The 15,720-nt window shown below is 33.9% G+C and overlaps 1 protein-coding gene across 3 annotated transcripts in view; it reads right to left on the bottom strand.

Moving 5' to 3' along the window:
- The window catches only part of LOC128998049 (paired amphipathic helix protein Sin3b), a 59,584-nt gene that overhangs the window by 31,709 nt on the left and 12,155 nt on the right, over nt 1–15,720 (bottom strand). For 2 of the 3 annotated variants that reach the window (XM_054424007.1, XM_054424008.1), the window contains exons 2-9: nt 13,013–13,147; nt 10,696–10,805; nt 10,041–10,112; nt 8,782–8,966; nt 8,005–8,128; nt 4,027–4,166; nt 3,504–3,747; nt 254–493 (exon numbers count right to left, since the gene is read on the bottom strand). In XM_054424007.1, the coding sequence (XP_054279982.1) occupies nt 254–493; nt 3,504–3,747; nt 4,027–4,166; nt 8,005–8,128; nt 8,782–8,966; nt 10,041–10,112; nt 10,696–10,805; nt 13,013–13,130 (1,233 nt within the window). In that variant the 5' untranslated portion in view covers nt 13,131–13,147. The remainder of the gene's footprint in view (nt 1–253; nt 494–3,503; nt 3,748–4,026; nt 4,167–8,004; nt 8,129–8,781; nt 8,967–10,040; nt 10,113–10,695; nt 10,806–13,012; nt 13,148–15,720) is intronic. The other variant, XM_054424009.1, reaches the window with a different exon arrangement.

Below are 15,720 nucleotides of genomic sequence, written 5' to 3'. Positions count from 1 at the left end.
CATGCGTGGAACGTATCCAGCAAAGCAAGGGGTGAGCCGGTACAGTACGAAGGTGAACTGTACTGATAAAATGTTTACGGCAGTGACCAGAATCCAAAGCCACGACATCGCTGCATTGGGTCAGAAGTCTGTGATGCTACCGGCTGAGCTACCAACTCACCAAAGCTATACATCACGGGTAAACATTTGGCTCAGTGATGACTGATTGGGCATAAATAAAAATGTAGGCTAATAGAAAGTAGACCAAATTTACCAGCTGAGTTTGGTGGTTTGTAGCATCTGGCAGGAACTGTCCGAACTCTGCTAATAAATCCTCTTGGTGTTCAAACAGCTTGGCTACTTGTGAGTAAACCTCAGCTTCAGTAAGTTGCTTGGTGTTGGTTGCTTGACCTCCACTTCCAGCAACCTCTTTCAGATTCCTCTGTTCCTTCTGGTAAGTGTGTAGAATCTCTAGAAACCTTTTGTACTTGTCAGGCTGCCCTTGGAAACGGTTCTGGAATAAATTATTGCATTAGCATTTGGGAAACCATATAGAAAATATAATTTAAAATTCTCACAAATATACATATTGAGGTAAGATGATTGCAATGTTGCTTTTACAATTTAGCTGCAAGATATAATTGACATTTATCCATAGTTGAGTCATTTCCAACAACAACTGATACGCAAGTGTGCTCATAGCCAGGGGGATGCAGCTTTATTTATTCTCCTTTATTTGAAATACAGTAGAACCTTGATAAGAAGTATCTCGTTGGGATCTGCAAATAAGACGTGTATTCGAGATTTGCAGTGTCATGTAATTAAGGGTTATATAAATTCAAATGTATTTTAAGTGACACGTGTTATCAAGGGTCTTATTACGTTCCACAGAATCTATATAATTAACTTTTCAATAGTCCAGATAGAAGAAGAAGGAGGAGGATAAAAGTAAAATTATTTTTATTTCCTGAAGGTACAATTTACTTTTTATTTGTTATTTACTTGTGAAAAGTTCTTTGAATTAGAGATGTTCACAAAATGAAGTTTAGCAAGAAATAATAATAAGAAATAATAATAGGTTTTTTTTCTGTCAGTGAAATAAAAAAGTTTTTCATTTTTGTAATGCCAACTGTGTGTTAGTTAAATATAGGGGTGTGCGATGCATCGAAAATGGATCGAAATTTCGATTCGATTCGATTCGATGCATCGAATCGCGATTCGATTCAGTGGTGGTCAAAAAACGATTCGATTCATGAGGGAGTCAGTATCCATATACGAAAAACGCCTGCAGAAAGTCAATGCAATACCCGCAATACAGGAGCGCGTTGCTGTTGCGTTTCCTTTACGAAGGCGTTCTTATTTAATACATTCTTTGCATTAAATATAACTTTAATTGTTTTATATTTTTTTGTTTTGACATTGCAAATGATGAAAGGTTTTGTTTTTTGTCTTGATGTAAGCAGTGTGAAAAATATTTTACTACTGTAAACCTAGCCAAAACAAGATAGGTTACTCCAAAATCATTTTAAAAATAAGTCTGAAAAATTGTTACTTAATACTTAACTAGTAAGATTAATGTTATAGACTTAATGTCATTTGGTATTTTTGTTAGGGGTCTGCCGATCCCCGAATGTTCGGGCAAAAGAAAAAAAAGAACAATTTATTTCCAATGAAACACTCTTATATTATTATATCTATTATTACAGAGGAATTAAAATGTTCAAATGAGAATTAAAGATTAAGTTGGCTCACGACCTAAAGACACAACGGAGCAATTGCCGCACTGCCACTAGCCAGAGCCAGTCTAGTCGTCTACTGACAAGAGTGACAAGACAAAAGCCGTGATGCAACACTAACAGTGCAAAGAAAACAAAGTCAAAAGAATAGAAAGACTATTTATCCAGACATACTAGTTTAATCATTTATTGTTTATTCCATACCTAATAAAAAATATATTTTAGTATTTTACATAATAAATTATAAACAAAAGAAATATCTGATAATAGTGAACAGATCTGTATCTTGGTTAGATGGGATTAAAAAAATATATTTCTAAGATCCAATACAATATTTACAACTCACAAATTACAATGAATTAATTTCTTTGAAAATGATCTGTAACAGTTTTGTGTTTTTGAATAAAGAAATATATTTTTTTGTCTCTACTTCCTTGTTTCATCACTTGAATTTTGTCAGCAATTGAAGCAACTGGGTAGCAACCAGGTTGTGTAAGAGGGGAGGGGGAGGGTCTATGACCTTGAATGCACACATCGTTGCCCGGGCCTGGCTGTTGAGAGTGGTTCATTGTTTTTGTTGACATACTACTACCCTTCCTTCAGAGAAAAAGACCCTGCTGTTCCAAAAACATTTTGGGTGGTTTAAAAACATTGACCTGTTGTCCAAGGGCACTAGAAGTTAGCATTTAACTTTCTTATCTCTTAATATAATATTATTTTAATCTTCTATATATTATTTAAGAGTTACTTTTCGGGTACCTAATTAATTGTGATATTGTTTGGCTTTATTTTATGGATTTTTAATTCTTTTCATTCATTAGCTATCAAAATCAGTTGTTTTAGGATTTTAATCTCGTGCAGTAGGTCTATACTACTGTATGACATGATATGCATTTTTTACAGTCCTTAATAATTATACCATAAACAACGTTTGTGTGTTATTTACTGTTTTTGAGTTTTATAGTAAATTAGTTTACACAATATCTTTTCTTCAATGAGTTCTCCACTTGTCATGTTGCTTAGCCTATTACTATTTTAGGCCCTATAAAAATAATGCCTATGTAAAGCTGTAGGCCTACTCATGCCAATAATAGATAATTCTTGATTTATGATGATGTAACAAATAATGTAAGTGTGAGGTTATTATACTAAGGAAGTTAGGAGGTAGGGAATGAATGATACATATTGCATGGTGGAAACATATTATTTTTATTTTCTTCTTGCTTGCAGTCCTGAAGCCGGTCCACAGGCCCTAAACTTGTGATATGTAAATTTATTTCTTAATTGTCTTTTTATATTAAGTTCCATTCAAATTTGTTGTAATTTAGCTACCGGTACCTATTTAGTTATTTAAACAGTTATTAAAATGAGAATGAATGTCTTGATAAAAGAAATATTTTCTTCTTTCTTGCAGTTGAGCCAATTCCAAGTAAAAATTATGAAATAGGGAAGTAAAGCAGCTCACTGGTATTTCCAGCAATACAGGTTATTCTAATCCCTATGATTGAAAATAAAATTTTTTCACCTAAAATTCATATGTTAAGTATGAATAGGCCTACCACATCAACAAAAATTTGTATTACACAAATGTGGTAAATTTTAATTATTGTTAATCCACTCAATTGACAATTATGAATAGAAAAATACCGTATTGCTTCGAATCGAGTTGCATCGAATCGAATCGAAAATCTTTTGAATCGAATCGTTGCTTCGAATCGAAAATTTTTTGCTGCTTCGCACACCCCTATTAAATAATCAATAATAATTAAATTCATATTCATGTCCAACCTTGATTTTGTTGACATAGTTTATGGCATGGTTGAACTCAACCGGTTGGCTGGAGGGAGTTGGAGGCTGGGCGTTGTCTACATGACTCAACGCTTGTGAGACGGCCTGGTGCGCTTGTACTTGCGTGATGTTGGTAGTTGTGTGGTTTGGGAAGTGTGGAGGTGTAGTCGCCGGCACAGGGGGTGGCAGAGGGGGTACAACAGCCGCTGTAGTGCTGCCGTGGCTCACAATTGTTGTACCAGACCTACAACAAACATGCGAGCAAATTGATAACTACTTTTCACTTAATGCAAATTTATTCCTGGCTAAGATAATTCACTAGTCATTCTGACTTCCATTATATATTTTCAAGTTAATTACTTGTTTATATTTTCATTGAGGAATGATTATCTTACCAAAAGTTATTGTGTTTTCTTTGAGTGTATATTTTATCCTGACATAACAATGAAGGCTTTTAAATAATTTCAAAAAGAGTTTAAAAAGTTTTTAACAGTCACAAATTATCAAAATAAGATATACTAACAGCAACAGAGGCTTAGTGGTTGCTACAGGCATCACAGTTGTAGGTATATGGGTGTGGTGCACTGTCGGAGCTGCAGGCACCAGTGTTGTCGTGGCAGCACTGGGAGAAGGCATGCTTACTTGCACTTGAAATGAATAGCCCTGAAACAGAACAGTTAGTGTTAAAAAAAACAGTCAATTTGTAATGTAAATGTTTGCCCCTCAGGATTATTTTAAGTATTTAAAGCTTCTATTTCATTCACAGAATATATCTACAGTTAATTTTGTTAAATATTCCCTTGTACACTATTGATGATGCTTAGCAAGACTAAGTGTTGGTTTTCTCACCAAAAATTAAAATATTTCATAACCAATTTTTTAATCATGGATGGAAATGAAAATCTTGATCTGAACTTGCAATTCAGTCTCGCCCGCCAATATAATATTTATTTATTGGGTATTTTTCAAACTCCTGTAAACATTTTCTTTTACTTTAAGCTTTAAAAAACAGCAATACAAATTATTTCTCCTATATGAGTATTTTTTTTAATTGCGTAATTCCATGAAAGTTTAGAAAAAAATCATGTTGGGCTTAAAATTTATTGATTTTTAGTTGCGTGCCGATCTTTGCTTGTTTGGATATTATTAGTATCTATACATAGAGTTTGTTTATTAAAAAAAAAAATAATTATAATAATAATAAATAAATAAATAAAAAGTTTATTTATACTGTATAAATGCACAAAAAATGTTATTCAGCTTTTCAAATTAGTATGGTTGTCATATCAGTGCTAACACTTTTTAATAAAAAAAGTAAAAAATAGAAGAAAATTGTTAATAAATAGAGGAGATGACTTTTGTTAACACAATGAACAATTTATTGTAAAGATATTTAAAAGTAGCATAGTAGTTTGGCTGCAGATTTGTTGGAACTTCCATGATGATTGTGATACTGGACTGGAGAGATAAGGAGGACACAAACACTGACTGATGGAAGTGATAAGAGTTTGGACTTGATTTCCCTTTAGTTTAATGAGCTGCAGACAAGCCATGTCAGGCTTTTGCAGCATGGTGTATAATGATCTGTAAAAATGTGTGTTCAATTTGTTTCATTTAAATAAATAAATAAAAAACAATCCAGAATTCACCACATAGAGGTAGCTGTACTTCCGAGTTTCAAAACATATGGCATAAATTTTGATGACTGTCCAAGGACAATACACTGGTTATTATGAAATTTGAATCCAAAAAATTCTGTCAAACTTTAAAAGGAACACTATGCAATGTATTAACACCTGGATCTCATTATTTATACCATCACTGACTGTAAAGCGTGGAACACCCAAGAGCATAGCAGATTTTAATGTGTAATACCTTGTAATATCCATACAAGCGAGGAGCTGCACAATTGACATGCAACTAAAAATCAACAAATTCATGCCTCACATGATAAACAGTCACCCATGTAACTGTCCCTTCGCTACAGTACTTAGATTATTTTCAAATGTGATTTTATTTCACTGTACGAACTATTTTTGTACTAGGACGCTAGGCACAAGGCCGGAATTGTTTTTCACATTACTTCAGGCTAGACCTAGGGGTTGCGGCAATATCACTTAGATAAAATCCATTGGAGATTTGGCGGGATTTGAACCCGGGACCTCAATGACCAAAGTACCGCACTGTACTACCCTTTATCGCCAATACGTTTACAAATTTCAATCATTTTTTTATAACGATAACAATTGGTTTACATTACTTAAGAACTGCCTGATTTTCTGCATTACATCTCTTTTACAATTGTATTTGCTTCAATTGGCAATAATTTGGCTAGTTACTGTTATATAACGTAAGTTATATCATTGAGTATACACGTATAGGCCTATACTCAATGGCTATATTTACCTGAAAAAATGTCGAATTGAAAGGCCTAATGTTGTTCAGATGGTTTTTTGTTTCCCTTAAATGTGAATAATGCAAATCCTTCAATGAAAGTTTTACTAAGGTTTCTTGGATGTAGTCATATTATTTTAAAATCACATGACTTTTATTAAAACAATAATTTAATGTCCTTGCCGTACCAGTTTAATTCAGCCTTAGAGTGTTTTCCTTTGCCAATCATCATAAAATTAAGTCTGTGTTTCCTACAAAATAGTAACACTTCGGCTAACATCCTTGTTCATTGTTTGTGTGAATCTTCATATTGTAGGTGTTCTTCATTATATAGGAGGTAAAATATATCAAATTGCCCAGGCTATTTCGATTTTTTACATTGTAAATTTAAGTTGTAAATATTTAATTTCAACAAAATCAGTAAATGTACCTAATGTTCGTTAAATTGAAAAATAAATAACAGCAATTAAATTATACAGCTGATCAAAATGTACACAATTATGTTCTTCATAAGGATAACATGGGAACTTTCAAAGCCACTGGGGCATAAAAAATGTAAGGCCAGTTTGCAAATCTACGCGACACGCTCTTTCCAATATGACGTCAATGGATTTCTTCTCGGACTTCTTGGGTACTTTTAGACGCTCAGTCCTCTACTTGGAGCAGTGATAGATAGAAAGTCTTCTTCAAGTACGAAGTGGCAAGGTCCGTTGGTGGTAGAATTGAGCTTCTCTGTAGTGTTGGGTGTTTGGTGGCTGCGTTAAAGGGCCACATCTGAGTGTTTGTGTTTTTTTTTTTTTTTTAGTGTGGGCATGGCTCCTCACTTTTCATAGTTTTTTTCAATATAATGTAGTGTTTGTTATCTTTTGGTAGCTGAGTTAAAGGGCTACACCAGTGTCTGTGAGGGCATGGTCTCCTCACTTTTCCTCCAAACACACTTCTCCTACTCTATTATTGTTGTCATCTGTTCTGCTACCTGTATTTTTAATCATGTAATATAATGCTGTAAATAATGATGTTATCTTTGAGTATTCACGTTATTATCTGTTGCTATTGTATTGAATAATTATCAATGTTTTGTTGTAGTGCTTTGCTTATTAAACTTGTAAATAATAAGTGATTCTCAACCAAAGTCATACGAGTGCTGATACAGTTATGTTATTGTTATGTAATTTCTAATATTCTATTTATATTTGTTGTTACTGCATTGAATATTATATTGTTATGGTTGTATTGCTTTGCATTTTATAATTGTAAATTGTTATTTTTGAACCATTATGTGTAACTATGTGTAACTGTTATTGCTGATCTGTATATCAATTGTTTGTATAAATCAATAATCTATTTAGTACTAATATCTTCAGTTCTTAGAAACACTCTTCAGTTCCCTATCCATAGAACAGTTATTTATGAGAAAGCTCCTTTGTATATGGGTAGGAAGCTATTCAACCACCTCCCTAACCAAATCAAATCGACAGAAAAGATGGATGTTTTAAAAAAACTACTTAGGGAACATTTGGAACTACTTTGTCCTTATTCAGTTGATGAATTTTTTGTAACTAACTCTTTTTGTTATATTTTAATCTTCTGACCTTATTTTATAATATATTACTAACTACAATGAAATAAAATATATAATATCATGTATTTTGTTGTGAAAAACTGACGTTTCATATGTTTACTGGTGATGTATCACAATTATGTAAATTCTATGTGACAAATAAACATTTCATTTCATATCTTAGGCTACCATCCTGATGTACACAAATTTGTAAAATTGGTTTAACCGTGGGAAATAAATAAATAAATGGATCAAATCGGTTAAGAAATGGCGGAGGAGTTCAACCGACAAACTTTGTGTTCGCGTATTAATTATATAGATATGTATTATTCACATGGACAAGTTATCATTTCTTCCAAGACCTTTTAACTCAACTTACTCTACAGGTTTATAACAGGACTTCCGTTATCAGTTAATATAAAAAAAAAAAAAAAAAAAAAAAAAAAAACACACACACACATCCAATTAACCGTCATGCTCCCAATCCCAAGGGCGACGGTTAATAGAGGTTCTATTGCACCATGATAATACGTGAGCTCAACTTACTTGTTCACTAGTCTTTACTTCAATCTTATATCCGGGTGGGAGGAATGTATTGAATCCAACGATAAGTTCTGGGTGGCCATTGAAAAGACTTGACACCCGCTCGATGACACCAGGTGTATCAATGCTGTGAAAATATTCAATTGTAAAACAGTTTTGTTAAAAAAACCATCATGATATAACATAAAATAAGTATATGGTTGCTTAGCCTTTTCCTGAATACCCTGGGTAGTTGCTATATATTATTTCGGAAACAACAACACTCTGAAGAGATTAAACAACTGACATTTTACGTGAAAAGTAAATAAACACAAAATAGGTCTAAACTCAGCATTAATGTTATAGAATAACCAGTGATCAGAACCATGTGGAACACATTTAAAATACTACTGAACTTGAAAATTTAGAAAATTTGATTTCAAGATATTGCTACAGAGTTATGACCATCCCAGTCCTCATGTAACCCTTAGTACTGTAACTTGTTCTTGGCCATTTAAAGTCTCATATTTTTTCTAATAAAGGGTCAAACATTTGAATATATCATTTTCTACAGATATATTGCTTTTATTTATTTATTCTGTTTATTTTTGTGCTCAATTATGTTACTAAAATTATTGAACAATATTTTCCTCATATTTTACAGTCTGCATCATTTGTTAGGGTTTGACTCCCAGAAGCATTTATTTATGTTTGTTTTTCTGACATAGCACTTTGGATACAACACACAGTGGAAAAAACATTTTTTAGTGAAAAAAACTGCCACCACTAGCAAACACTTACCTCTGCGACTTGAATTCTTTCATGATGTCCAAAAAGTCATTGTAAACCTGAGGCTGGTCCCCAAATTTGTACTTGACCATATCTAAATAGCTCAGTGCATCTTCAACTTTAAGCCTTTGAATCTGCTGTTGTTGCTGAGCAGTTGTTACTGTAGTTGCCGACGGTGTCATGGTTGTATTGTGAATCTACAATTCAAAACAATCGATAACAAAATTACTAAAATTGGAAAGAGACGAAAAGTTTAAATTGTAAAGCAGTTGGAATATATACACACACAAAAACATAATAGTGATAAAAATTTATGAAACACATCAAGATCCCAAGACTATCAAAATATGATAAACAATATCCTGGGATTCAAAACTTTAAGGGGTATAATCACTTGGTGAAACACTTGTCTCATAAAGAGGAACACCTTTTCAAACTAGGCCAAACAGAAAGAAAATTTCAATTCACCCCTAACATTTTAAGACCAAATCCTAAACAACTTTAAAATGGTTTGGAGACAAGGGAAATGTTGATATCGTAGTAAATTATTATGTAGACACTTATTTTTAACTTTTTACTATATTTAGGTTTAAATGTCATTCTTAAACAGTCCCAAAATTTGTTAATATAATAGTCCAGCTATTAACCAATTGTTTCAGACACATCTTAATCTTAATTTCACATATCTAAAACAACACCTCGAAAGTTCCATGTTGCCAAAAGAGAGCTCTTAAGAAACTAAATTGATTACCTGTTTCTGTATAATCAGCTTTGACAATCCATTTAACTAAATTCTTATAATCAGTTTTACAATTTTATACCCTTAGTTCCCAGGTGAAAACTCTAATATAGATACAAATGATAGCATGATCCAATAACCCTTTGCGCTCGGTTGGCCAGTTGTGACATCAAGCAGCTCATCATGGCAGCTTCCTCCCACCAGCTCTGAATTATTTTAGTTTGTAAGCTGTTTACTAGGTATCACCATTACAATGAACAAAAGAGACATAAAAAATAAACAAAACCATAAACACCCATGTTTTTTGCCAGTGCTGTTAGTCTTCTGAGCGTTTGAGCGTTTCGACATCGGCCAGTTCTGAGCAGCAAAAACAACTAATGTGGAATTCATCCAAGTTGCTATACAAAAGACCAAACCGGTAGCTGACCATCTGACTGCTTAAGACAACCTGAACATAGTACTTCCGATCGCAAAGGGTTGAAAGGTCTGAACACAGAGTAAACAGCTGTAGGAAACAACGCACGACACACACCTTGCGGAGGGGAGTGGGGGTCTGCAATGTATGTATATTGGTTATCGTCTGCGCACCTCCTGACACAGCAGGCTGCAACAAACACAAATGTTCAGCTGACCCACACACACACACACACACACACACACCACAACATACATTGTACCAATGTGCTTTGTAAACAAGTTATTTGATCTGAATTCGCTGTCTCAGAAAAGTCATCAGCAAATCAGAACAGAAACACCTTTGCAATGGTATACATCCATGGAAATGTTCAATGCTGTAGTACTAAAAATAATATAAATTACTAAATATATTACGAGTGAAACCTTTTAAAAAGAAGATTTACACGAGGGAAGTAAATACTACAGATATATTGTGGGACTGTAAAATTCAAAACTACCTCAGAAAGCATCATATACTCAGTTTGTATTTGCTGTTACATAGTAGATTATGAAACATTTTTAAGTAGGTTACGTTTGAAAACATGACCTACTTAACATGATTCCTCAACTTGACAAAGGAAAAAATGCCCATGTAGGAGACCAATGTAAAATTCAATTTTTAATGTACAAATTTTCTTTCCTTAATAACTGACATTTTATGCAGGATTAATTAATTACAGAACTGTGCCTAGAACATTAGTTTGCAAAGACTAAATATGAGTACAACTTACCTTAAGAGTAGGCGTAATTGCAGGCATCGTGGTAGGGTATGTTGTAAATCCCTGGACACTCCTTAACTCCGTAGCTGGCTTCACAGCTGGCGCATAAGTTGGCTGGTTAACTGCAATGTCAGTTTAGACAATTAACTCTCATATTAATGTTATAGGCAAATACTAATGTAATTCACATTTGAGATTAATAATTAGAACTTTAAAATTCCAATATATTTTTAACCAGCCAAATTTCATTGAGCTACATGTAGTTTGACTTAAGTTTGGTACAATTTACAGGAGTTATCCAGGAAGTGACAGACATTTTAGCGGGCGCGACAGTGGGCGGGGCTAGGATCCACCGCCATCTTGTAGTCAGAGTATTCCTACACTCAGTACGCAACAAGCCGTTGTAGCTAGAGCATCGTGTTTTCTGTACTTTTTAAGCAGTAGAGTTTTGAAATGAGCACTACAGTTGTAAATCCCGCCAGTTATGAAGTGTGTGAGCTTATAAGGTTTTTGTTGGTAAAAAATTACAAACCGGTTGAAATTTATCGGCAGATTTGTGATGCGTACGGCCAAGAAGTAGTGAGTGAAAGCCCAGTGAGGCAGTGGTGAATTGATTTTTTAAATGGCCGAGCCAATGTTCAGACGAGGATCGTAGCAGTACTTTAGGCCTAGTCTTATGAATTGTTGGTGAAAATCTATGAATAATCCGTGGAATCATTGTTTTACGATTACGAAACTCTCAGAACATTTTCATAAAATTTCACTTTTTAGTCCATGAAATAGTGGTTGGCAAATTTGGGTACCAAACATTTTGTGCCAGAAGGGTTCTAAAATTTATAACTGAAGAGTACAAAAAACAAAGAGTTGCTGCAGCACTGACATTTATGGAAGAGTATGACAAAAGTGGAAACCATTTTTTTATTGTATCGTAACTAATGACAGAATCAGAATCAGAACCAGGAATCAGAAATCCTTTATTGTCCTTAAACAAAACAATCTTGCAATAGACATGTCAATAGACAAGTCACATTATGGACTCCTAATGTATTCAACAAGACTTGGGTAAAGCACGTCAACTGTGAAACAAAAAAAGCAGTTGATGGACCGTATTCCCTGATAAAATGTTTGCAGACCCTTACAGCAAGAAAAATCATGGCTCCTGTGTTTTGAGACGCTCAGGGAGTGATTTTGGTACATCTTCTTGAACGTGGCCAAACAATCAACTCAGAGAGGAAATGCAAAACGCCTGTCCAAACATAGCAAATCGTACTTGAGAGCTATTGGATGGGGAGTTGTCAATCATCCGTCTTACAGCCCGGATTTGGCGCCGAGCGACTACCATTTGTTCACAGCAATGAAGACGAGGATCCCTACGCAACGCTTTGACACTGATGCTGAATTCCATGCCAGTGTAAACCAGTAGTTGAACTCACAGGCAGCAGATTTCTTTAAAGACGGCATAGAAAATCTTGTACGTTAATGATAAACGCCCTTATTTAAATGGCGATTATGTAAAAAAAAATCCTAAAAGTTTGGCTTCAAAATGTAGTTTTTGTTTTTTATATATGGTTTATTTTAAAAAGTCTTTTACTGATAGCCCTTGTATGAAGGTCTTTCTTGAATTAATTAGACATGCATAGGTAATGAGATGTAGAGAGGTAAACCAAATGAAAATTTGAGTTACAGAGGTAAAATTATCTACTTAATCCGCTAGTGCAGTATCTACAAAACTCAATTTGTAACAATAAATTCATAACATGTCTTTCCTCGCTTTTAAACGCTGGAATACTATAGTAAGTACTATTACCGCACCATGTCGTATGAGGGCTGTTCATGATTTTAGGTCTCCATCAAGCTTCCGTCGCGACCAAGTCAGATAGATAAAATATGAGATAAACTCTCTGCCCTCTACGACTTCCACTTCTATTATAGTTGGTTCCACCTTCTACAAAACAATTATTCTTATCATAGTGGCCAAAACAATGTGAAAAAAAACACCCACACTCCAGACAAGAATGAATCGCGTTCTGTGATTGCATTCCTGTGATTTGGGGGTCGCCGTCAACCACTATTGAAATCCCTTGTCACTTGATAGATGTGTAAGCAGATGATTTTGAGTGAAATGCCTTTCTGAATGGGATTCAAGGAAAGGACTGGTGTTAATCAGGAAACTATTGTATGTAAGTGTATGCGTGTGCAAGGGGATTTGGTCTATTCTCCACACAGACACTTGGGGTTTAAATAGGCTATATATATTATTTTTGTTAAGTCAAAGAATTAGCAACCGGTTAAAATTCCTAAAATAATTTAAAGAGTTATTTTAACTTACCTGTAGGGAGTGTCCTGGGAAGGTTCCGGGTGGGGGGTGGGGAGAGGGGACTCGAGGGATGTGAATACCCTCCACTACTTTCAGCTGCTTTCACTGTCTCCTCAAGCCGACGTTTCATCGCAGATCACATTTGATCTACAACAAACATTAGTAGGGTTAACTAGGCATTACAACTAAACAGTTTAAACTAATAATAACTAAACCATTAGGCCTACTGTGCGTTGAAGGAAAGTTGCAGAAACCAAATCAATCCTTGCATGAAATAAAGAATGTTATTGAAAGGTAGAGTTTATCATTTTGAAAAAAGAAACTAAAAGACTAGTATTAATATATTTCAAATAAAGGACATGGGCCTATAGGCAGCACCATCTGACGACGACGATTAGTGATACGCACTACGATCGTTACTTGTATTATTTACAGTAGAACCTCTATTAACCGTCACCCTCGGGACCAGGAGCGTAATGGTTAAGTGAATAGACAGATAACAGAATTCCTGTCATAAACCTGTACAGTAGCCTATGTTGATTTTAAAGGATTTGGAAGAAATTAAACCCGGTACAAGAGAATAATACATAATTATATTTTTAAAAGTACTTACAAACAGGAATGATACAAAACTGTTATTTTGTATGTTGTAGGCTACTTGTTCTATGTTCGTACAATGAAATAAATCACATTTTAAAAAACTGTAGCGGGGGTGACGAATAACAAAGTGACGGTTAAATAAGATTCTTCTACTGTACTTTTTTACTTAAGTAGGTACATAAGGTATTTAGTCTAAGCAGATATTCTAAACCAACATTAGAAAAGTTGGGATCCCGGCAATGTAGTCCTGCGATTGCGGTTTGCTTACTAGACGTGATGTCGTGAAAAGAGAACTGGCATAGCATCAGTAACTAATGGATACTCAGCCATAGGCTATTAGCGGCGATTTGTACAAAATTAACATTTCCTGACCCTATTCAAAATTTGTTTAACCTACAAATGATTTACTTGCTGTTGTCCTGTCTTCAAATTCAGGCAAAAATTCCTTATTTTTCCAATTTCCTGATTGGCTGGACATTTCAGTAATAATAAGTTCAGGTTAAATGTTATCTGGTATATTCTGATTGCAATATTGGTTCCTTTGATGTTGTGTATCAATGCACTTTTTAGATTTTTAGTTTTCTCAGAATCGCTGAAGATAGCACAAGTAGTCCCTATAGGCCTACACAAAAAGGGTGGCAAAATTATGTTAAGATTTATCACCTAGTGTCTACTGCAGGATGCCTATTGTAGGTACATAATTAAACGGATCATAAAGCACCAGTTGTATACACATTTTGATATTTTCAAACTTTTCTGTATTACAATATGGTTTTCTGAATGGATGATCAACTGATGCCATTAATTGTTTTGTTTTGGGGATTTATGAAGCTTTTTTATGGGATTACATAATATTTTGTTATAAAAGCTGTTAAGTTTTAATTGCTTATCAAGTATATTTCACCTAGCCTATAGCCTACTTAATAATTTTTGCCTTTTAAATGTCATGTTTCATATTGACAATGTATAATTATTGCATGATTTTTATACCTGATGACAACTAAAGATTGGATTTTGTACAAATAATGTGTATGGTATTCTTGTATATTGTGTGGTATGTGGATTAACAGGTTATAAAAATGTAAACCCTCATTGAATACAAATTTTTTTTATTTATTTACCTGATTTGTGATTTTCAAGATTAAGTATTAAAAAGGTGTTCAAGAAGCGACTAATAAAGACCTAGACCTAACTAAGCATTTGACTGTGGATCATGGAGTAGAATTTCGTTTAAGTTTACCGGTAGTCCTATTTTAAGGGCCAAACAAAATGTTTGTACATGGGGATGTTCACAAATACAAGATTTGTTAGAACTGGGTTGACTTCGCCTGATTCGTTATATCGGGTGAATTAAAACCTCAATATCAAACCATTTTGAAAAGCCCAACCTCTATTTACAGTACTTATTAAAACAGCTGACACTTTCTTCAGCCTAATGTTTCTCCAATTATCGGTGCAGTATAGGCTACTATGGAGTTTATACCATCCAATTCTTGTTTTGTTATGACCTAGAGTGCCAACCAATTTGTGACAACTATATTAGCAGCTAATCTGTTTTCAGAAAATAAATTTCATATAGGCATACAGTAATAAATATTATTAAGTAAAAATGTAACATGATATGTTTTAGGAGATCTGCCGCCATTTAAATAAGTGTTTCCTTCTTGATGTTCATAGTTTAAATTATTTTTATGGGTTATAGTGTCTTATCTCATTTTTCACAGAAAATATTAGTTGTAGGCATAGGCCTAAAAATATTAAGTTGGTTTTAAAAAAAATTTCAAGTGCATAGGCCATTTTGACTTAACTATACAGGGTTACTTGACCTAATTACAAAATATTATTTTAAAACTATAAGTGTGATTAAATGAATTTTTAAAACAAAATTCATAACGTCTTTGGATGTATGAAATAAGGGCTTAAACATTGATTGTAGGAACAAGAGTCAGCTTAACAAGTTTACTAATGCCAATAAACAGCAACTGCCAGTAATATCTTATACTGCATTGATAAGTTATCATTAGCTAAGTAGGGTGGGCATCTATTGGCTACAGTTAATTAATTGTGGAAATCAATAGGTTTATGAATTAATGTTTTATCTGTATGCTTTTTTTCTGAGA

The sequence above is a fragment of the Macrosteles quadrilineatus genome, unplaced genomic scaffold (genome assembly GCF_028750875.1).
Source record: "Macrosteles quadrilineatus isolate MER2022 unplaced genomic scaffold, UCM_ALF_1.0 Scaffold_7__1_contigs__length_78375512, whole genome shotgun sequence".
Lineage (NCBI taxonomy): Eukaryota > Metazoa > Arthropoda > Insecta > Hemiptera > Cicadellidae > Macrosteles > Macrosteles quadrilineatus.
This window is presented reverse-complemented; position numbering and strand designations above follow the sequence as displayed.